General features: G+C 35.6%; 1 protein-coding gene across 5 annotated transcripts in view; it reads left to right on the forward strand.

Annotated features, from left to right (window-relative positions):
* CNKSR2 (connector enhancer of kinase suppressor of Ras 2) overlaps window positions 1–23,500 on the forward strand; it is a 286,090-nt gene that overhangs the window by 258,897 nt on the left and 3,693 nt on the right. For 4 of the 5 annotated variants that reach the window (XM_086387243.1, XM_086387241.1, XM_086387240.1 and 1 more), the window contains one exon: window positions 21,549–21,745. In XM_086387243.1, coding sequence (XP_086243369.1) covers window positions 21,549–21,745 — 197 coding nt within the window. Of the gene's footprint in view, window positions 1–14,346; window positions 15,666–21,548; window positions 21,746–23,500 lie in introns of those variants that run through there. The other variant, XM_086387245.1, reaches the window with a different exon arrangement.

Raw genomic sequence — 23,500 nt, forward strand, 5'->3', positions numbered from 1 at the left:
CATGGACATACAGTGTCTTCTAGTAATGCCCAGTGGCTAGGTAGGAATAAGAAAGCAGAAGTTGAATACTTGAAAGTGTATGGTTAGTACCTATCCAAGAGGGTAAGGAGATTGAGAGTTCTAGTTAGAGTGGTTCACGCTGGATGAGGAAGTGAATGCAGGAGGAAGTTGTGTTCTTAATTAGCTCAAAGATTAGACATAGTAGAAGAAATAGGAGAGGAAGCTGTAGTCATGGAGAGCTGTATAATACATCAGAGGTGATATGGTTCACCATAATGGCAAGCTGAAATATGTGATGCTTTTGGATTTGACAGTAAAAATCCCACACAGAGGGCACTGATTTCAAAATAACTCTTCAATATCCCTCTTTTATGTTTGTATCTTAAAGAAAAAAATTAATTTTGGACATTTAGCCACATTAGTGTGTCAAATAAGCTGTCAAATGGCAAGTGGGAGACACACATTGATAAGGGAAATAAAAATCCCATTTGTATTAATATGATTTATTATATATTTCAGTTGTGTAATGAAATATATTTAATGAGCATAACTTGAACTGTAAGGAAGTGAAAACTGAAGATGTTCTAACTTGCTACCTCCATTCTAAGTAAATCTTAATTCATTTCAATCAGGTTTACAACATCTTTAATGGTCAGTCTTTGAATAATGTTATCAAAGACATTCTGAATAGAATGACTGAATTATGTGTTGCTGCTGCTGCTAAGTCACTTCAGTCGTGTCCGACACTGTGCAACCCCACAGACGGCAGCCCACCAGGCTCCCCCGTCCCTGGGATTCTGCAGTCAAGAACACGGGAGTGGGGTGCCGTTTCCGTACTTGGTCTTTTACTTTCACTACTGTCTTAGGAAAACTCTCTTCACCTTTCCTATGGACTATACCTGTCTGTTGAATGAAAGGCATTTCAGTGGTTTATCTTTTCTGTAAAGGTATGCTACATAGTCTGGACTTGAAGTGCAATCTGCAAAGTTAGGCATGTCCATAAATCTGAATTTTTCATTCTTCTCTCATGTAGAGAGAAGAGATATTTTTCCACATGGAAAAAATACTGTAATGGAGTTGCCTTCCCTAAGGTAAAACCAACACATTTATAATAGGGTGTATTTTGTTTAAATCTTGTATGCTTGTTGAACACATTATCTTATCACAAATAATTGCTAAGACTTTTAATGAGTGCTAACTATTCTAAGGTTCTTGCACAATATATAACCTATTTAATCGTCACAACAATCCTGGGAGATAAATACTGTTACTACCCTCATCCTCTAGATGAGGAAACTGATTTAATAGCATGATCAGGACTCCTTGGTAGTTAATAGCACATCTGAGATTCAGTCTAAAACTTTCTAACAGCAGAATGAATGCTCACAACCACATATTGCCCCTCAGATCTATCATTGTAATTGAGGTTAAAATTTAGCAAGATGTTTCCTTTATCTGTATGTATATTAGACCCATATAAAAGAAACTAAAATGTTTAAGTTTTAATATAGCAAGTCAGTATCACCATTAATACCCTCTTTCAAAAGAATAAATCAAAGCCCTGCACACCACTTGGCTCTTTATTACTAAAAATTGTAATTGGTGCACTTTCCAATTTTAACTAATCAGTATCCAAAAATCATGTACCTTGATATGTATAAATAGTGAAACAATTCCCCCAGTTGAGTCAAAACTCCTAGTATTTTAAACTTTGACATGATTCCTTTCATAGCTAATTTGTATCAAGTTAGTATTGGTATATTTAAAAAAAAAGAACTACTTCCGAAGAATTATGTTGAGATGAATTTGAAAAGTATTTCACGTGGTGGACAAAGTTACTTCAGTTTTCCCTTCCAAGTTCTGCTTTATTCATCTTCTTTGAAATAATCCAAATCTTTCTGCCCTTTTTTTTTTTGGTGTCAGCTAAAGATCTTTTTGTTTATTTTTTTTAATCTTTTGATTGGTACAGGGGATAGAGAAGCAACAGATTTAGAAGTAAAATGGGAAGATGCCACTCATATTTCCAGGTACCAAATCTGATGTACTGTAGATGACTATGTTTTCTTTCATGATAAAACGTATCTTCGTATCACCTCTTGCACACCTGAAAAGTTGATTCATGTGCCCTGAAAGGCACTATGAGAGAGTACAACATTTGCACTTCCATGTGTTTCCAACTTCAGATTTCTCACTTGTACTTTGCAGTCGGTAGCATGAAAAATTCATTACCAAAGTGAACTCTAGTGAAATTCTCTATTTTCCACATTTTTTGAGATATTGCATTTTTAAAAAGCACTTTAGAAAGTAGAAAGTAGAACACAAATGTTAGTATCATAATTAATTTGCCTTCAGAATGTTTACACGAAAGTGAAGGAGAGTAGAAGTTGTTCAGGCTATTTCTTAAGATTAAAAAATCTTTTAAAAAAAATGCTTCTTGAAAAAGAAAAGTGTTAGTCACCCAGTCATGTCCAACTCTTTGCGACCCCATGGACTGTAGCCCGCCAGTCTCTTCTGTCCATGAAATTCTCCAGGTAAGAATACTGGAGTGGGTAGCCATTCCCTTCTCCAGGCTATCTTCCCAACCCAGGGATTGAACCCAGGTCTCATCATTGCAGGAATTAGATTATATGAATTTTGTAAGAACAACAGTGCCACTATTAAACTTCTAAACCCAATTTAAGAAAACCAAATTCAGAACTAGTGAATAAATTGTTACTTTTAACCTATGTGCTCTGGCATTTGGTTTGATGTTTTAGTAGTAAACGATGTGGATATCTGTAACCTGCCTTTCTTAGCAGATTGCCATGGTAACTCCCGAAGTAAGGTACCATTTCACTGGAGCTTCAGGCTTTGGCGATGCTAAATACAGAAGCTGCATTTGATTTCAGCTTGTCTGTTTCTATGGGGAGCAATGTACCACAGTTCTTTCCACTTCTCAGGCTGACTTTCGCATCACCATGGAGACCAGATCTGCCCACGTGACTAAGATCTGAAACCATTCCTAGTATGGCTAAAACTAAGGCCTTGGTTCCCAAGGCCTTCTATAATTAAAGTATTGTTTTGTTAAAGAAGAGTTCCTGTTTCTGCTTTTGAAGTATTTATTGATTTTCTGCAAAGAGAAAACAGACTTTCTAGTGCTGTGCTGAAGATTTACAATAAGGAGAAAGAAAATGTCATCATGACATTTTCCTTGGTCAAGTTCTGGTTTTGTGTATATTTATGATGTATACTCCACTTAGTCAATTAGTATGAAGTAATGTTTCTTTCAAATTATGTGATAGTTTTCCTAAATGGTAGTATACATACTTAATGTACTGTTCATAGTGGTCTTAAAGTGCTGCTTTTAATTTTGGTTTTGGGTTGTCTAACTTTGTTCTAAATCTATTATTGGTGTCATTTGGATTAGTTCTGCACTTGCTCGCAATAAAATCAGTATGAGAAAACTTATTCTAGAACCTTGATCATAACTATGCATGGGTTTAAAAGAAAGGATTGGTGTAATGTATCACTGTAAATCCAGTTTTAGAATATCCGGATAGAGCAGATCAACTAGCTATAAAAGATCATACACACCAGTACAACTTATTATAATGTGTTCTCTTTTTTAATTTTATTATAATAAGAATGTACTCTTTTATACATATGTTAATATCACAAATATATATGTTAATATCACAAAAAGGGCCAAAGTTCTGCAGAGTTCTTTGGTGATCACATTTGATACATGCATGCTCAATCACTTCAGTCATGTCCGACTCTTTGCAACCCCATGGACTGTAACCCACCTGGCTCCTCTATCCATGGGATTCTCCAGGCAAGAATACTAGAGTGGGTTGCCATGCCCTCCTCCAGGGGATCTTCCCGACCCAGGGATAGAAGTTGTGTCTCCTGCATTGCAAGCAGATTCTTTACCCACCGTGCCACCTGGGAAGGCCCCTCACATTTAATAGGAAGATACTAATTACACCCTAGCTGCTATCAGTGTCTCCTTACCCTCCCTCAAAAATGGGGCCAGTCAGAAGAGATAGTAAGAAAGTCTTAAGTGGAACTTGAGAATTCCAAAGTCTCCCCTTGATTTGCACATGCTTACAAATTCACAAATCTAGTTTGATGGTTGTGTTTTGTTTTTTTTTTTCACCTTAGAGAAGACAGCTTGGCCCTTGTTTAATATAAATATGCTAAATAGGAATTACAAAAAAGCCTGACTTCAATTAAATATGAAATTGTCCTTAATTTTTAAAAGATACTATGCATAAGCTAGTACCATAAAGTTGCTATAAGTTAACTAATTTACAAATGGAAACCAAATTTGTTAATATAATTGGATTTCTTGTTTTCACTAGCAGGAAGTGAGTGATTCATTGCTATATTTGAATATAAATTAAGTTGTACAATATGGAGAATCTTTTGACATTTCAAATGTTTGAATTTTGCAAAACAAGCTCCCACCCTAATGAACTCCTTGTATGATTCTAGTTTTCTATAATTACATTTGAAAATGTGAAATTCAACATGTGATGATAAATGTTAAGCACAGATATAGCTGGAAACCTTTTGCAATAGCTATAAAGTCATTTGTATTTTTCCATAAAAACACTGAGAGTCAGCATATCTCTAACGCTTTAGTAAAACTTACTGTTTTTGAAAGGGCAATGCTCTACAATTTTGTCAGGGGTGGAAAAAATGAAACATATATAATAGGGTATTTTATTTAAAAATATGTTCTTAGATTCCATAGTTTTCTATCCTAAAAGTAAAATGAGTTCATTGGTTCAAAATGTAATAACTAATCATTTCAAAACAACTAAGACCGAGTATAAACATTCGTTATTCTCCTCTGAGTTTTTTGCTAAGATGAATGTTCATGCTAATTTGTTTACATCCATGCTATTTTTCTAATAGACATGATTTTATTGTGGTTTTTACCAAAATAGTTTTCATTCTTATCATGTACACAATATATTTTAAATACCTGAAAATGTAATAGTTTAAATGTCATTGTATGCAGATAACCCTAACAATGGGGATTTATGAGAATAGTCTCTGATGTAATTATTATATATTGAAAAATAGAATCTGAAAATATTATTGATTAGGGTGAGAGATTAGATTTATAACTGGTTTGAGGTAAGAAAAATATGAATTCTGATAAGTAACTGTTTACATAAAATTTTAGACTATTACAAACACCTTTTGAATTTTCTTTTTACTTTTTCTGTCACTTGCTTTGCTGGGAAAGGTATTTTTGGTTGTCTTTATTGCTAAGAAATTCAGTTGGCGGAGCCCCCAAAGTAACTTCTTGCCAAAGTTGCTAATGAGCAAATGATCCCAAATGTCAGGCTGGTATGCCAAGGAGGTTAGTAACAAGGTATTAACATTTAGAAGTTATTGAAGGGGGAAATCAGTATTGCAAATTTTTGGTAATATAAGTTCAGCCAGGAAAAGTAAGCAGAAGTCCATTTCAAGTTTCTATAGTCATAAACAGTGTTATAGCATGAGAGAAAGTAATATCTTAAAATTTTTAGCATAAGAATCACTCCTTTTATTACTATTCCCAACCTACACACATGCACCCATTATGGTACTCTTATTGAAGAGAATTTATTATTTCACTCACTTCTACAGATCAGTCCCTCTATTTTCCCCCTCATTTAGTCTGGATGGTATCATGATACTGGAGCTGATACTGAATGATATTTTTTTTTTAAGTAATCTCACCAAAATCAGTATGGCCATACTTCGAGGGTAGTATATGACTCTAGTGTGAGAATAAGAATAGGCTGGAACTTTATAGAGCAGAAGTTCAATAAGATCTATGTTACTGTTAATTTGAAAAAAAATGTACATTAAGTCTTTATTTTAGATAAAATTTTCAAGAATTAAGAAGTTATGCCATTGTCTACTTTTAGTCTACCTTAATAGCAAGCTGGGCAATAAAAGCACAGTTTGTATCAGCTCAAAATTTACTGATCCTAGATCATGTTTGCTGCTCAGCACCTTAGAAGAGGACATAAGGCAAAAAGACCTTTGTTTACTTTGAGAAAGTTCTGATGGACTCAGCATATGAAATGTGTCTTTACAACTCCAAGCCCCCCAGGTAGAGATACCTTTACCTGTTATTCCATCAGAATGTCCAGTTTGTAGAATTCAAGTCAAGTGCAACAGGCAAATGAAATAATTTGAGTCATGAAAGTATAATCAGTGTTCTGAAGACTTTTTTACCATCTAGTCTTATAAGTGATTCAAGGTTCAGATAACATTGGAATTGCTTTTTTCATTGCTTATCACTAGGAAAGAGAATGTCCTAATAGGGTTGGAAGGACCAAAGAGTAATTCATTGAAATAAATAGTCAAGAAAATGACTGAAATGTAGCTAGTCCCAATTTACCTTTTCATTTTGGCAGACTAGACATAGTCACAGATGAAGTGTTCTGTCACATAGGATATACCTGTTGGCAGTTCTCAGCACTGAGTTGCGGTTCACACTGATTATCATCCAGACTGAATATCATCTATTGAATTTCATCCTTTTATTATTGGGTTGGCCAGAAAGTTCATTTAGGGTTTTCTGTAAGCTCTTACAGAAGTCCATAAGAACAAACTTTTTAGCCAACTCAATATAACCATGTAAGGTGCTGAAAGTGAAAGTGAACTCGCTCAGTCATGTCCGACTCTTTGCGACCCCATGGACTGTAGCCTACCAGGCTGCTCCCTCCATGGGATTCTCCAGGCAAGAGTACTGGAGTGGGTTGCCATTTCAAGTTTTCATAAATTAAAAATATACATCATTCATCTCTGCATTATTGGAGAATAAAAAAGTCTTTAGCTCTCTTACCTCTTTTGGAAATGATAATTGTAAAAAGATTACTTTAAAATAAATAATCATAAAATAGGTTGCAAGAGCCAATAAACTGCCATCTATCCATGTTGCTGAAAATTATCTCAAAATAACTTGATGAAATACATGTACTTCATATTTAAATATTTTTAGTATAAATATTTTAAAATATATATGACTTAGAATAGAATGGCTTAAGGCTTGATTTAAGTGTTTTATAGGGAAATAAAGAAACATTTCCTCTGCTCTGTTAGGTTATTTACCTGGAACCTGTGAATTAAACTAACAAATGACAGATTAACCAGAGAAAAGATATACAAGTTTTATTGTGTTAATTTAATTTTTATGTGCATGGAGGCCTTCAAAGGAAAGAAATGAAGACCCAAAGAAGCACTTTGATCCGAGGTTTATATACCATTTTAACAAAGCATGGTAAATTACGGAGAAGTGACAAAAAAACAGAAAGGGGGTTTGGATTTCTAAAGTGGTAAATTTTGGAAAAGTTTATATATGGGGAAACTAACAGAAGATAAGGGCTATTTTAGTAAGATTTTGTTCGTGCAGACCCATCTTGATGCCAACTTTCTGTCTTCAGTGTTAAGCATTGTTCTCCCGGAATGCAAGAGGAGAGGATGAACAGTTTCTGAGTGGGAAACATACGTCCTGCTTTATGGCAGTTAGAGGGATGGCCAAAGGTCTTTCTGTGTCTACTGTTTCTTAATTACCTTCAGTTCAAAATAATCCTTAGGCCAGAGTGGTATATTTTAAGGTGGCATATTGTGATTCCTTTCAAGTTTTTTTTTTAAAGGTTTTTTGTTGTTGTTTATTTTTCATTGGAGTGTAGTTGATGTACAATATTATATGTTACAGATGTACACAGTATAGTGATTCACAATTTTTAAAGGTTATACTCTATTTATAGTTATTATAAAATATTGGCTATATTCCCTGTGTGGTACAATATATCCTCATTTATTTTATACATAGTAGTTTGTACCTGTTAATCCCCCACCCCTATATTGCCCCTTCTTCCTTCTCTCCCTACTGGTAATCACTAGTTTGTTCTCTGTATCTGTGACTATGTTTCTTTGTTGTTATATTATATACAAAATATATATTTTGTATTTTTTGGATTGCACATATAAATGATATTTTAAACTATTTGTCATACTCTGTCTGACTTATTTGACTTAGCATAATGCCTCCAAGTCCATTCATTCCATTATATGCCACATCTTCGTATCCATTCATCTGTTGATAGACACTTGCTTCCATATCTTGGCACTTGTAAATAAAGCTGCTATGAACACTGGGGTGCATGTATCGTTTTGAAATAGTATTTTTTGTTTTCTTTGGATATATACCCAGGAGTGGAATTGCTGGGTCGTATAATAGTTCTAATTTTAGTTTTTTGAGAAACTACCATAGTGTTTTCCATAGTGGCTGTGTCAATTTACATTCCCACTAACAAAGCTTCCCTTTCCTCCACATTCTCACCAACATTTGTTATTTGTTTTCTCTATGATGATAGCCATTCTGTCTGGTATGAGGTGATATTTTATTGTGGTATTGATTTGTATTTCCCTGGTGGTTAGCGGTGTTGAGCATCTATTCATGTGCCTGTTGGCCATCTGCATGTCCTCACTGGAGAAATGTCTATTCAGATATTCTCCCCATTTTTTACTCAGTTTGTTTGTTTGATGTTGAGTTGTATGAGCTGCTTATGTATTTTTGATATTTACACCTTATCACAGGTAAACCCTTTGCAAATATTGGTCTGGCCAAAAAGTTCATTCTGTTTTTTTCAGTAACTACATATGAAAAACCCAAATGAACCAATCCAATATTTTCTCCCATTCCATAGGTTCTTTTCATTTTGTCAATGGTTTCATTTGCTATGCAAATACTTTTAAGTTTAATTAGGTCCCGTTTGTTTATTTTTGCTTTTGTTTCCTTCGCTTTACTGATCTCCAAAAAATTGCTCTTATTTATATCTAAGAGTGTTCTGCCTGTGTTTTCTTTGGAGTTTTATGGATTCCAGTATTATATTCAGGTCTTTAATCCACCTTGAGTTTATTTTTGTATATGGTGTTAAAGAATGTTCTAATTTCATTCTTTTACATTTAGCTGTCCAGTTTTCCCAGTACTGCTTATTGAAGAGACTATCTTTTCTCTATTATATATTCTTAATTCCTTTGGATAATAGACCATAGGCGCATGGGTTTATTTCTGGGTTCTCTATTCTGTTCCAGTCCCCTTCAGTTTTCAAGTCTATTCTAAGCACCAGAACTCAGCTGTTTTATATCATATATATATATACATGTATATACACACATATATTAATATTTTAGTGGTATTCTTTAAATTTGCCCTAAAATTTATTATTTTCTATGTATTCCAAATATATTAATCCATTTAAATTAATATATTCATATAATATACATTGTTAGGGTAATTTTATAATTACATTATAGTCATATAGTTGTATCTGTGTATATGTATATATATATTTATACTAGTAAAGTAGAGCTTTATTTTACTGATAATCCTTAATTATAAAATTATAAGACAAAAATGGGGAAGGGGTTATACAGCTATGCCATTAACTCTTTGAGGTCAGACTATCATCTTTGTATATTTACCCCTAACATTTGATGTAGTATACACATATATATATATACATAGGCACCCATTAAATCCTTATTGAACAATGCATGTCTATAAAAATGAATTCCTCCCATTTTCTGTTTTAAAATCTGAAATATGACATTTGGAATGACAATATAATGTGGCCGAATTCCATAGTACATTTTTCTAATATATCTATAGGCTCTTCATTGAATATAAACTCAGGCTAAATTGAATTAACATAATAAGTACTTCTGTGACTATTAAATATAAAAGACCTTTTCAGTTGTTACTAATATATAAGCTTAATTTAAAGGATACTTCAGGTGTACCTTTATTTCAGGTAGTGGTTTTAATGCAGACAGGAAAAGTAATATGTGATATACCCATAAGTCCTAAATGCACTTTAAGGTCATAGTATAGTGGTAAATAGTTTAAGATGAAATACCACTTCATAAGGAAATATTCTGTCTCTTGTGAATTATACACAGAGAATGGAATTGTTAGAGTAACATTCTAATCTGGAAACAGTATTTCCTTATCTGTTTTGCTTGTGGCTAGGTTCATCAAATATTTTTATTATACCTGAAATTTCTAATTAAAGATATCCATAAGTATTAGACGTATAAGCACAAACTATATTACTTTTTGCTATTTATCACTTTATTTTGAAAAAGAATACTTCATCATTCATAAAATAAAAGACTTCCTAGTCCCTCCCCCATGGTATTAAAAATAAGCAAACAAACAAATTTTTTAAAATCTGATATTATGTCTGTTTGAGCTTTATCTTTACAAGGAAATAGACCCTCAAAATTTGAACAGCTACTACTCAAGCCACAAATAAGTCTCTCTCTTGGTTTGAACATTCTGAATCAAGGTTTCAGCCCACTTTTTCCAAGACTTTCATTGAGAAAAATTATCACTGACTATCAACTCATGGTGTTAGATATTCCTGTTTTACAAAAAGAAAAACTTAAATGTGAACATATACATTTAGAAGAAGAGAGAGATCCTGATAATCGTAATAAATCAGATCTTTTTCAAAAGCTCACAGCAATCTGTACTCTCCCAGGAGCTCCACATGTGTTACTATTGATAGGCTTGGATGCCTGCCTTGTTATCTGCAAGCAGCTTAAGACCAGTTGTCAGTGGCTTTGCCCTTAAATTTGCCCTCAGGCTCACCGATAATGGAAGTGAGTATGTGGAACCAGTTTTCTCTCATAACTCAGAAGTAAAAATCTTTGAAAGTGCTGTTCTGGCTTAAGCACTTCTTATTTCCATTTTTATGTATTTCCTTCTGTTTCATTCATTAAGTAAAAGACTTATTTTTTACCTATTTTGTATTCAAACTGAATCATTCTCTTGCAAATGTTTGTACCTCTATCCTTACCTTATAATCTATTAGCCTGATTACATTTCTAAAAGTTACTTCTAGAATTTCTATTTCTGCTTATAATTTGCATGGAAAGAGTTTTAAATTCATAAAACAAAAAGGGAAAGAAATATTTTTCTCACCATATCCTACATAGATTCAGTCTGTAAAGAGCTGGCATGAGAAGTGGATCCACACTGGAATAAGTCATCCTATACACAACATGGCATTACATCTGGGTACACCATTCATATCTCGAGGGGTTTAGTAACAGGGAAGTAGGATCTTTCTCTTTCTACCCAGCTGGGCTGGTGGCCTCACAATCAAAGGTTTCAGTGATGAATGGCAGCTCAATAATTATTTAAGTAATATGCCAAACAGAAACATTACTGATTTTCTTGGGCTAGGATAGAAATATTGCTGTTGTTTCAAAATGTACTTGATTAAAAGCTTGTTAAATAGTGAAGTATATTTTAAGAGCAGGAAGTAGGGAATGGAATATTTTTTATAGTTGGGATATTGACCAAAAGAATAAAAACAATCAAGAGCCATACAATTTAAGTTTTGGGGTTTTTTTTTTGTTTGTTTGTTTGTTTAGAAACACGCAATTTCCACTTGTCCTTAAAAAAAATAAATAAACAGGCACAAAATTTTGTTGTTGTTTAGTCCCTAAGTTTGTGTCTGACTCTTTTGCAACCCCATGGACTGTAGCCCGCCAGGCTCCTCTGTCCATGGGATTTGAGTAGGGGTAAAATTGTCAGTTTGGAGATGTCAGAAATGGCTATCTGCTCCAGTATTCTTGCCTGGAGAATCCCATAGACAGAGGAGCCTGGCGGGCTACAAGTCCATAGGGTCTCACAGAGTCGGACACAACTGAGTGACTAAGCACAGCACAGAAATAGGCAGAGTGAGAATGCCTGATGAAAATACAAAGGGAGGGGAAAAGGAATATTGAGACCCAGAAAGGGACTTGCAAAAAGTTGAAGACACATAGATATGAGATTTGCAGAAGTTAGGCTTTCATAGAACAGTATCTTTATGAAATATGTTTTTATGTTTTAGAGGTTTCATGTAAATTAGCTGTATACCAGTCCATCATATCTGACCCTCCTCGCCTGCCAATGCTGTTCATACTTGAGATTCAGAATGCACACCCCAAGACATAGATTCAGCAGGCTTGAGTCTGGAAGTATCTGTTTATTTGTTCTGTTTGCCTCAAAAATAAAGAGGAGCTATTTAATGCTTACCTAAAAGTATATCTTTAAAGAATTTATTCAAGCAATATACCACAATCTCTCATTTTGCCATATTCTCAGTAGACCAGGGTATTTCCATCAGATTTCTTGGCAAAAATCTTGAGATTATTTGAGTTACATAATACAGTGTTATACTGGTGACAGGACTGAAAATAAAACTCTGTGTGATGTGTCCAACTACAAAGCTTGTGACGTAAAAACTCCTTATATGTGCAGTACAAAAGTTGGCATCACTCAACCAGCCCTCCCCACAGTGTAGCCCATCACAGTGTGACTGGCCCAGTGCACGAGGTCTCAAACTGCAGTGGGCAACAAGAATCACCTGGGTTGCATGCTTAAAATGCAGATTCCAGAGTTCCATACCCAGAAATTTTGATTGAGTAGAGTAAGGGAAGGGCCCAGTAATCTGTATTTAACAGACCTCTACCCTGAGATTTGGTAAGCTGACCACTACTAGTTGAAGAGACACCTTGCCAGAGAGTTACCTTCTCTTATGTTAGTATATACAGACTTGGAAATAGCTGAGCATGCTAAGTCGCTTCAGTCGTGTCTGACCCTTTGCAACCCCATGGACTGTAGACTGCTGGGCTCCTCTGTCCACAGAATTTTCCAGGCAAGAATACTGGAGTAGGTTGCCATTTCCTCCTCCAGGGAATCTTCCCCACCCAGGGATCAAACCCACATCTCCTGTGTCTCCTGCACTGCAGGCAGATTCTTTACCACTGAGCTACCTGGGAAGCCCTGGAAATAGCTGTAGTCACTTTGAAATAGTGATCCACCCACCACCATCCTGCATGTTGGCAAGGCCTCAACTGAGGAGGTATTTCCAGTCTCTTGAAGTAGAATTTCCCAATCCTAATTAAATGGTGTCTTAAATGTAACTAAGATGTGACTTGATTACCAAGGCTCTAGTTCAGATTTAGGATGGGTTGAGTTCACTAGAAATTAAAGCATTCGTGTAAGTTGTTTTTGAGGGGAAATATTTGAGTTGCATAGATAAATTAGAAACAGTTTAAATTTAAGGATGACCTTGTGCCAAGCATTAGATTGCCTCTGACTTTACCGTTTGAAGTTCTATGACCTTATGAAACAGTGGTAGAATCCAGAGTTCGCATTACAGTATTATAATTTTCTTAAAAAAAAATAAGGTGTTGTCTTTTCTTTCATTTGACCTACCTATGAAGATTATTTAGTTCCCAGCCCCTTTTCTGCAAAAGAAGGTTATGATATGATAAACAAAAATTAGATCTGCTGATTTCTGAACCATACTGCATCCTATTTTCTAAATACTGTGCTGTGGGCAACACACTCCCTTCCCATTTTATAAAGGAGCTAGTAGTGAACAACATGCTGTCTCTGTTCCCTCTCCCAGTTTGTTCCTTCTTCTTGATATAACTCAAAAGGTACTAAAGGATGTAGCAAATAAAGATCTGCCCTAGGTTATAAAGAAAAAAAAAAAAACTGCTGATTGGTGCCTAGTGGCAATATTTGAACTCCTCAAAATCCAAAATAAAATGAACTAAAAGAGACTACAGTTTATTTTTAGCCCACTTGTTCTGAGTTTTCCAAGTCATTCAGAAACTTTAGTCTCTTCTAGTTTCTTAATTCCTAAGAATGTGGCTTGTGCTCGGGTGTCAAGTCACCCTTTCATCACGTTGACCGTGTGAGAGCTTTTCACCTCTGTTCACTTTGTATTGGTCTGCATTCGACCACTTCCTTGGAGCCACACTAGCTGGGCTTTTCTCTCACCACTCAGCACGTGGTAGCATGTGAGTCGGGTTAGTTAGTTAGAAGGTGGACCAGAAAAGTTTTCCTCATACTTCTTGATTGGATGAATTTGAGGAAAGATCTTGTATAGAACTACAGTTTATTTTTTTAGAAGATTAATCATTTTATATGTGTATGGAGAATACTTTTAACATAAACTTTCTGATTAAAATTACAGATACGCATGTACAAATATAGAGGTGAGAAAAGATATATCTGTGCTATGTATTATTTTATATACATAAGATTGGCAATTCGAGATAACCAAGCTTAAAATAAAGTCCCATTTTTGGCCAAGTAGACTTGCATGCCAACACAAAGACATTATGGTATTAAAACCATATGCAATTCTAGCCATATTTTTCTCTTTTCTCTTCATGGGTATTGCATGATGGTATTTCTAATACAAATACTAATATGCTTTGGAAATAATGGCACTCGCAGGTCTTTCATCATATTGTATCACTGCTTTATCATATTAGGCTAATACACTGCGAGAGTTGGTAGAACCTCTCCATGCCAAATCGGATCCACTTCTGTTGGCACTCAACCCATTGGACTCACAGATTGATAAGCTAATGTTTAGAGAATTTAGATCGGAGAGAGTCGGCACGACGCAGACTTAACATCAACCTCTTGCAAGCAACTAAAATGGCCTCGACCTTGCTGTTTATAACAGAAAACAGACTTTTAAAAGCTTAGATCATCAAGTGTTTTGGATTGGGGGCCTCCCTAAAGGGATATTAAGAGGGGCAGGCCACTCTTAAGAAGAATGCAAGCTTTCTTCACTGGGACTAGCATAAGATCAAAGCCAGTCAAGATGGAGCACAGTGACAGAAAACTGCTGTTTCTGTGGGTGAACAGAGGCAAAGGGTACTGACTGGGGAAGGGCTCAGTTGTGTTCTCCTGTCACAGGAAAGGAGAGGGATCAGCTCCAATAACTAGAAAACCCTGGCTGTTCAATGGACTCTTAAGTGGCCTCTTGAAGGCAAAGCAGAGAAAGCGAATTCTGTGTGTTAAGTGTATTTTTGCATTTTTAAAATTTGACGTGCTGTATTGTACTACATTAAGTGTAATCTATTAAGGCAAGGTATCTACAACCTGCTCTGAAACTTACTATGTTTATTCTATTATAAAGTGTATTCAGGTGCAACACAGAGACTGCTTTCAGTGGCACTAATGAAGAAAATGCCACATGCCAGGCTTTAGTAGATTCCTCAGCTAAAATCCTAACTTTCTCCTTACTTCTTGGCACTTGTATACAAATGGTGTTGCCTCATAGGACAGGCATGAGCTATTCTTTTCTGTAAAATTTTCCAAATCTATAGGCTGTGGTTTTCACTTTGGAAAAAGTATTTTGTCTGGTTGTCTTTCAAAATAGTTTCAGATATTATTTAATACTATGTAACTGGGTCCCTTATGGCTCAATATTGCTTATTTTTCTTCTGTAGTGGATGTGAAATTTCCTTTATTTAGTTGGATAAGATACTCTGTAATAATTTTAATGCTAATTAATGGATATTTCATACTGTGCAATGAACAGATAATTTAACATTGTATTTGGAAATGTTTTTTTTTCTTCCTCTCGCCGCAGTGTGTGGTATTGCATAATGTGAATACTTGTAAAAATATAAATTACATAAAAATAAAAATATGACCAATTGGTATCAGATCTTTTTAGATAGCTAAATAATTTGCTAAGTATGCTTGATAGTAAATATCTTTCTAAAGAGGAGTAATCTATGCTTCTTTCTCACAAATGGAATTTGTGTTGTGAATAAAATCACATTGATATGCCTTACAGTTGCCTCTGTGCTCTAACCATTTTAATGTGTTTTTTTAAGTATATATAAAAATGATGGTTCTGGTATATAGAAATGCATCAAAAAGCATTATGTTGGTTTTAAATATTCGTGGGATTGTCTTGAGTCATTCTCCCTGTTTAAGTCATAGTAAAATTTTATGATATGAAGAATTTTAGTTTTTTCTCATTAAGGAATATGATGACTCCACATTAATTTTTTAATAATCATCTTTTAGCTTTGTTTTTAAACTGTATCCTTTATGAATTCTTTCCTAAGAACCAGGTACCTTGACCTCCATATCTTTATATAAATTTTCTAAATTCGCTGGGTAAATATAGAATCTGTTATTTATGTTTGCAATTCTCCTTCAAAGAACCTTCCCTTTGGGTCAATAAATCAATGCCAAGGACACCAAGATTTTGCCATCTGAACTATTTGTCATAAAAACAACCGTAATACCCTGAAAATACAACCACTTTCATAGTTGTGGCATTAAACCACATAATTCGGCAGAAATTACCTGCTTCGAGAATGAAATGTAGAATAAGCTTCAGCTCTGTCTGTGGTGTCACCTCTTTGTGGAAGTCAGCTTTACTTTTGTGCAGAAGGGATTTACAAACACTGATACGGCTGTACTTAATTTTGGTGAAGCACAAGGTCATTCGTACAGGGATGGGTTTCACATATTCCTTAAAAATTCACTTAGCAATATTGGTGGACTCACTCAAGCTGTCCTTTCAAAAAAAGGACTTTTTTTTCCCCTCAATTTTTTTCATCAGACAAATTATTGTTATTTTGCCTAAAATAAAACAAACCAATTAATTCTAAGAAGGGTAGTTGATTACAGAGTAACAAGTAAAAGCCAAGTTGTAAAATCGTATGCTTTATAACAAACTGTCCTCCCCCCAGTTTTACAAGGCATAGCTAGTTGACTTATATAAAAACATGAATTAAAAGAACTAATCTTTCATTATAAAACAATTCAGATTATAGTGTAAACTCCTGAATGCATAATCATCTTTAGCAAAAAAACCTACAGATATTGAACCTATCTCCATTAAACCCATTAAAACTTTGGCACCTTACATAGAAATAAGTTGTTCATTATGGTGCACTGGTAAATTAGTATTCACAGAAAACAGTCCTGTGTCTAAATGCAAATGCTAATTGCCTTTCATGGTGAGAATAGTGCTCCACATACTTGATGCCATTCGCCTGGAAGCCTTAGAGCACTCCGCGACCGTACAAGAACGAATACCTCTCACATTTGACTGGTGACTAATGCTACTATGTCCAGCCTTCTCCCCCACTTGTGACTTAGTCTTTTCCAGCTTTCTATGCTCATTACCCAGTTGTGTTGTGGAAGGAACAACTGTTTCCATGAGGACATCATTATCCTATTTTAAAAGAGCACAGTTCCCTTCCAAAACATGTACAAGAACTGATTATTCATTGCTGACTTGATTCTTTAAGAGCCTAGTTCGTATACTCGTTTTGTTTTGTTTTGTTTTCATTTTTTACTCTCCTTCCACATTGTCATTGCAGAGGCAGGGAAACAGCGAGGACACCAGAATAACATTTTAGGTCGCCACACTTGTAAACTCTGCTCTTAATTTTCACCGAAGAAACATGAACGACATTACACAAGAGACTGGTATAAAAAAATTACTCAGACTGATACAGAGTCCTCTTTGGAGTACTTGGTGTCTAAAGTGAAGAAAATCATCACTCAGTTTAAACATTGGGTTCATCAGACACCATGTCCTGTAGAAGATTGGGAAATGCAAAGAGAGCAAGGCATAAGCACTCAGGGAAAGTCGCAGTCTAGGTCTCTAGAGGTGCACATGGAGTGAGGTACAGAACGAAAAAACATTGGGATTTCTCCTCAGGTTTCACATCTCATTTTCTCGAATATCTCTTCTATCTATCTATTAATATAGAGTAATACATATATTGAATATTTATCAACAAAAGTGTTTTAACTGAAAAGGGTATACAATCGAACAGGTTTAAAAACACTGGGCATGAATGTAAGGAAATAGGTCAACCAAACATCCTGCGGTGTTTGAGGAATGCGTTATCATCTGCTAATAAGCCTTTTCAAGAAAGTTCCAACCAACTATTATTTTCTATTGGCTAATCTTTTCTTTGAGCTTTTATTACTGCCTGGAGGTCATATTCAACCTGAAGGAGCCAGACACAACTATATTGATGCTCAGTGCATTTCTTAGAGTCACAGTGTTTCATGGTGTAGCTAGAGTATAAATGAAACGATAAAGAGGATCTTCTTCTAGCCCTGCCACTATGACACAGCCAGAAACGAGTCCTCCCTTGGCTCAGAATACAAGTTATCCATAACTTCATTGGGATCCTCAAATCTATCAATGAAATTTTATATAGGAAAGAGAACTTTATATGTTCTCTTCACTTTAATAAAATTGAAATAGAAAAGTGTGTCATCTGACACAGGACTGATTTACATGTTGTAAATGTAAATGTGATTTGATGGCAAATTTATTCCTGCATAGGCCCAGAATTTCCGAATCAATTTGATACAAATTTAAATTTCATTGTACCAGGGATACACTTCCTCTTGAGGAATCACAGAAGGTTCCTCTATATGTCCTGTGGTTTGCATGTGGTTTTCTACACTTTACCAACTTTCAGAAACCATCCATTCAAATTCCGAAAGAGCTGGGCTTGGGGCCAGTGTTCCCATGACTGAATTGGCACATTGAAAGAAAGTCAATCAGGAAGCAGACCTCACCAAGTGCTTGCCTCCTCTTCCAAAGCAAGCCTCTTCTAGGAGAAGAAAAGCAAGGGTTTAAAAGAGAAACCAGAAGAGAAGGAGACAAAGAAGAAGAGGGCAAAAAGAAGAAGTAAAGGTGCTTTCACATTTTCAGTTGCAGCGGTAGCCCCGATTGAGTTAATTGGTATTCATCTAAGAAAAAAAAAAAATCAAGGAAACCAGTTTGAAAATTATAAAAGAAAATAAAGGTCTGTTTTTGTCTTGAATGTTGAGTTCTGTGTTGTTTTGACTGTTGAGCACAGTGAATCAGATTTCAAATGTGACTCCGGCCCTCACCCCCTTCCTCTGAAAATAAAGGGACTCTTTGTCTAGTCTTAAAATGTTTAGTACTTGGTGGCATTTTGTAGGAGCCTGGCATCTCAATCCTTCATCCTCCGCACCCCACGACTGTGTCTTGTGTCACATATGTGTGTGGTGTGTAGGGGTGGGGGAAGGAGGCCTGACTTATCTTTAATATCTCTATTCCATTCATAGCTTGGAAATGTTTCTGTGTTCTGTCTCCTTGTGATTCCCTGTTCATATGTGCTGCCCAAAGATAAATCCATGCTTGATTCTCCTTACAGCTGTCAAACCAGATTCTTTGTAGAATTATATGTTGTACTTTGGTTGAACGTGTTCCACCTCCCCCCTCCCTTAATGGCAAGAAGAAGAAAAAAAAAGCTTTCAGTGTTAAGTCATGTTTGTCATTTTTTATATTAAATCTTTACCATTCTTGAAATAAAACTACATTGAAATTTTATTTTATAATCCAGCATGTGACTCAGTATTCCACAAACTGTAAGAATTGAGGAGAAAGAAAACTGGGTAAGAATGTTTTTTCAACAAAATATATACTCCTTACAGTGTTAGGTAATATGGAAGAAGGTTATCTTAAAAATTTACTATGTGGAAATGTTTCTGCCTCCCTTGAATCCTAAAACTATTATTTGAATTCCTTTTTTCTTTACCTTCCTTTAAGAACTGAAAAGCAAATAATACATTAGGCTTCATGATACCTAGACTACTATAATTCACATCTGTTAGGGCTCCGATTTCTCCCCCACCCTCTGCTTTATGAAATTTTTCTGGTTTAAGATGCAGTCTTGCCTTGAAGCAAAAATAATGATAACTACTAAATAATTCCTCAGGGTTCTTTCCTGGCCTATGATTTTATGAAATGGAATTATGCTGTTCAAATGTATCCTTGTTTTTACAACTCCATTTAGTTTTACACTGAATAACCTTATGATTTTTTGCCTTCCTGGCTCCAAACCATTCTGTTTAAAATTCCTTATCTCATTTCAACCTTAGCCTACAAGGCAGCTAGTTGCTCTTTTTACAGTCCTCTGTACCCCCACCCACCCCTCAGAATCCTCTAGGTGCTGCAAACATTGAAGGATGAGGCAACAGAAAATTAAAAAGCTGTTTTCTTTTTTTGTACTTTTAGATTATAGCTCTAACTTAGATATATGATTAGAAAGTTAAAGTTTGTTGTAGAGGAATAGTGGTAGCAGGTGCTGATAACAAAGGACTTTCTAATGAGAGAACTCAATAATCACACTTACCAATAGTTGCTAACCTTAGCAGGAAAGTAAAAATTGAATATGAAACTTAAATGAAGTCACTTTTTCATCCTAAAGGTGATCCCTTCAAGTTAAGGTACTGTGTTTGTGGGCTTTGGGGGAAGTTTTAGGTACACTCTAAAAAAGTTTTTTTCAATGCTGTATTTCAAGCATCTCACAAATTCATTAACACCTCCTGTTTAATACACAGTTCAAATGATTCCTGACAAAACTGGCAGTCTAGAATTCTTACTAAAATCATGAATTCTGGAGCCACACTGCTCAGTTGGAGTTCCAACTCCACCACTTAGTAAATGTGACCTTGAGCAAGGTACTTCCCTGCTAGAAAATGAAAATCAAATAGATCTACTCCTAGTACTGCTATGAGGATTAAATGAGATCATGCATGTTAAGCATTTACCCTAGTTCCTGACACATATAAATGTTTACATTATTACCAATTAGGGTGTCTTTAAAAAAAAAAATGTGTCAGAAAGCCTAAAATATTCACATGGACCATGGTGGAATGAATGATATTCCATATTTGCTTTTTGGGCCAATGTAATTAGCATTCCTCAAATAGGACTCTTTGGCTCTCTATTAAAGGAAATGTAATATAACCCTAATCCTATCTGCCAATCCAAGCAAAATCCAAGTTAATCTTTGTTTATCATTGAGAAAAATACATCAGTAGTCAGACAATTCAAGAATAATATGGTAGTTTGATTTGCTCAAATAGATTCAAGATGCTTTCCTGAACCAGACCTTTTTTTTTTTCCTCAAAAATATTTAATTGGAGTGTTTTCTTCCTTGGTCTTTCAAATGTTAAGTAGCTTCCTTCAATACATGCCATATTTTTACTTATATTTGCATATAAACATTCCCACATGTCATTCTAATTAAAGCATTATTATTGATGATCATTTACTGTATTTACAGTGTGGCAGGCATTACTATGGCAGTCACATGAAACCTAATAATCCTCTACAGCATACTTTTGGAAGATTTTTACAATCATATATACTCCAGCGAATGCCATTCCATCTTATGAATTCTAGAAAAATGTAAACATCAGTTCATTCAGTGTTGTTAAACCAGGAGAGCTCTGTTACTTAGCACATCTATGCTTATCAGTATAATGATAAGGGATATTCATTACTGTTTTAAAATGTTAAATTATGTTCAGAATTGTTTCTGTGTTGTGTACCTTTTGTACTGTAATTCTTTGAATTTAATGGACTCAAGATATGTACAGTGATTTGCTATTTATTAAGAGTATTTTATTAAAGCATCCTATTATTCTAAAACAATTGGCTGCCTGTAGCTAGTCTTACCCAGTATAACTAGCAACTGTGGGTTTGATGGGTTGTTTTTCTTTTTTTTAATGTAATAGTGTTTTCCCTATCATTCATTATTCCGTTTCTCAGATTTTTTTTGTTTGTTTGTTTAGTAGATTTTTGGAGTGTCAAATCACTGTATTACACTGGATTCATATTTCTCTGGTTTTTTTTTTTTTTTGGACATTGCAGGTGAAAGTAGGGAAGAAAAGTTAGGAGACTCTTTGCAAGATTTATACAGGGCATTGGAACAAGCCAGTCTGTCGCCTCTGGGAGAACATCGCATTTCAACCAAGATGGAATACAAACTATCCTTTATAAAGAGATGTAATGATCCTGTGATGAATGAAAAACTACACAGGCTGAGAATTCTCAAAAGCACTTTAAAGGTAAGATATGAAATGGAAGGAGACATTCGTTTTAAGAGATTCATTCCTGAAAAAATCGATTATCAGATACTCTAAGGGACAAAATGGGAGGGGGATAAATAGAACAAATGTAATAAGTGTATTTGGCCAAAAGGAAATAATCTTAGCTTTATATTAACATCTCAGAGCATGCACAGACTACACATTATGTGACTTAGTTCTAGCAGAAAACAGGATGTAATTTTTTTTTTCCCAAAAATGTAGGGCTAGTGTTATTCCTCAGTCTTTTGTTTTCCTAAGATAAATATGCCATGTTGTAGAATTGATACAGTTATTAAAAGAGCACAGCATTCATGCAGGGGTGGGTGCTAAAAGGGTTTGAGATATTTTATGAATATCTCTTGTAGCACATTTGGAGTGAAGCCACATTGTTTCATATCCCGTGTGGAAATTTTATAATTGTGCTGTATACATTAGCAGTTCCCAACTCACGTGTTACTTTTTTCTTACACATTTCCATAAGCACTTACATTGTCTCCAGTCTTCTTATGCCACCCCCAGATTGGGGAGGAGGTGGTGAGGAAAGGGAAACAGGCAGGAAGTTGAAGAAGGAGCCAGAAAAGTCAGCCCCCTCACTGTGTGTCTCAGTAGAGAGGGCCTGCCATACATACTCTCCCTAATCAGACCATGCACCCTGAAAAACTCAAAACCAGAAAAGAACTGTCATACCAAGTTTGTGATGCAGTCATTTCAAGAAATAAAAGGTCAGAGAGTTCGTTTGGAAAATATTTCAGATCCATAGTCTACTGCTGAGGTTTCATAATTTTGAGACAGAGTACCAAAGAGATCCTGGACTTCTCTAGTGGTTCAGATCAGATCAGTCGCTCAGTCGTGTCCGACTCTTTGCGACCCCATGAATCACAGCACGCCAGGCCTCCCTGTCCATCACCAACTCCCGGAGTTCACTGAGACTCACGTCCATCGAGTCAGTGATGCCATCCAGCCATCTCATCCTCTGTCGTCCCCTTTCTCTTGCCCCTAATCCCTCCCAGCATCAGAGTCTTTTCCAATGAGTCAACTCTTCGCATGAGGTGGCCAAAGTACTGGAGTTTCAGTTTTAGCATCATTCCTTCCAAAGAACACCCAGGGCTGATCTCCTTCAGAATGGACGGGTTGGACCTCCTTGCAGTCCAAGGGACTCTCAAGAGTCTTCTCCAACACCACAGTTCAGAAGCATCAATTCTTTGGCGCTCAGCCTTCTTCACAGTCCAACTCTCACATCCATACATGACCACAGGAAAAACCATAGCCTTGACTAGACGGACCTTTGTTGGCAAAGTAATGTCTCTGCTTTTGAATATGCTATCTAGGTTGGTCATAACTTTCCTTCCAAGGAGTAAGCGTCTTTTAATTTCATGGCTGCAGTCACCATCTGCCGTGATTTTGGAGCCCAGAAAAATAAAGTCTGACACTGTTTCCACTGTTTCCCCTTCTATTTCCCATGAAGTGATGGGACCGGATGCCATGATCTTCGTTTTCTGAATGTTGAGCTTTAAGCCAACCTTTTCACTCTCCAGTTTCACTTTCATCAAGAGGCTTTTTAGTTCCTCTTCACTTTCTGCCATAAGGGTGGTGTCATCTGCATATCTGAGGTTATTGATATTTCTCCCGGCAATCTTGATTCCAGCTTGTGTTTCTTCCAGTCCAGCGTTTCTCATGATGTACTCTGCATATAAGTTAAATAAACAGGGTGACAATATACAGCCTTGACGAACT

The sequence above is a fragment of the Bos grunniens genome, chromosome X, assembly GCF_055505025.1.
Source record: "Bos grunniens cultivar Pamir isolate PY7600 chromosome X, Bosgru_T2T1.0, whole genome shotgun sequence".
Taxonomy (NCBI): Eukaryota; Metazoa; Chordata; class Mammalia; order Artiodactyla; family Bovidae; genus Bos; species Bos grunniens.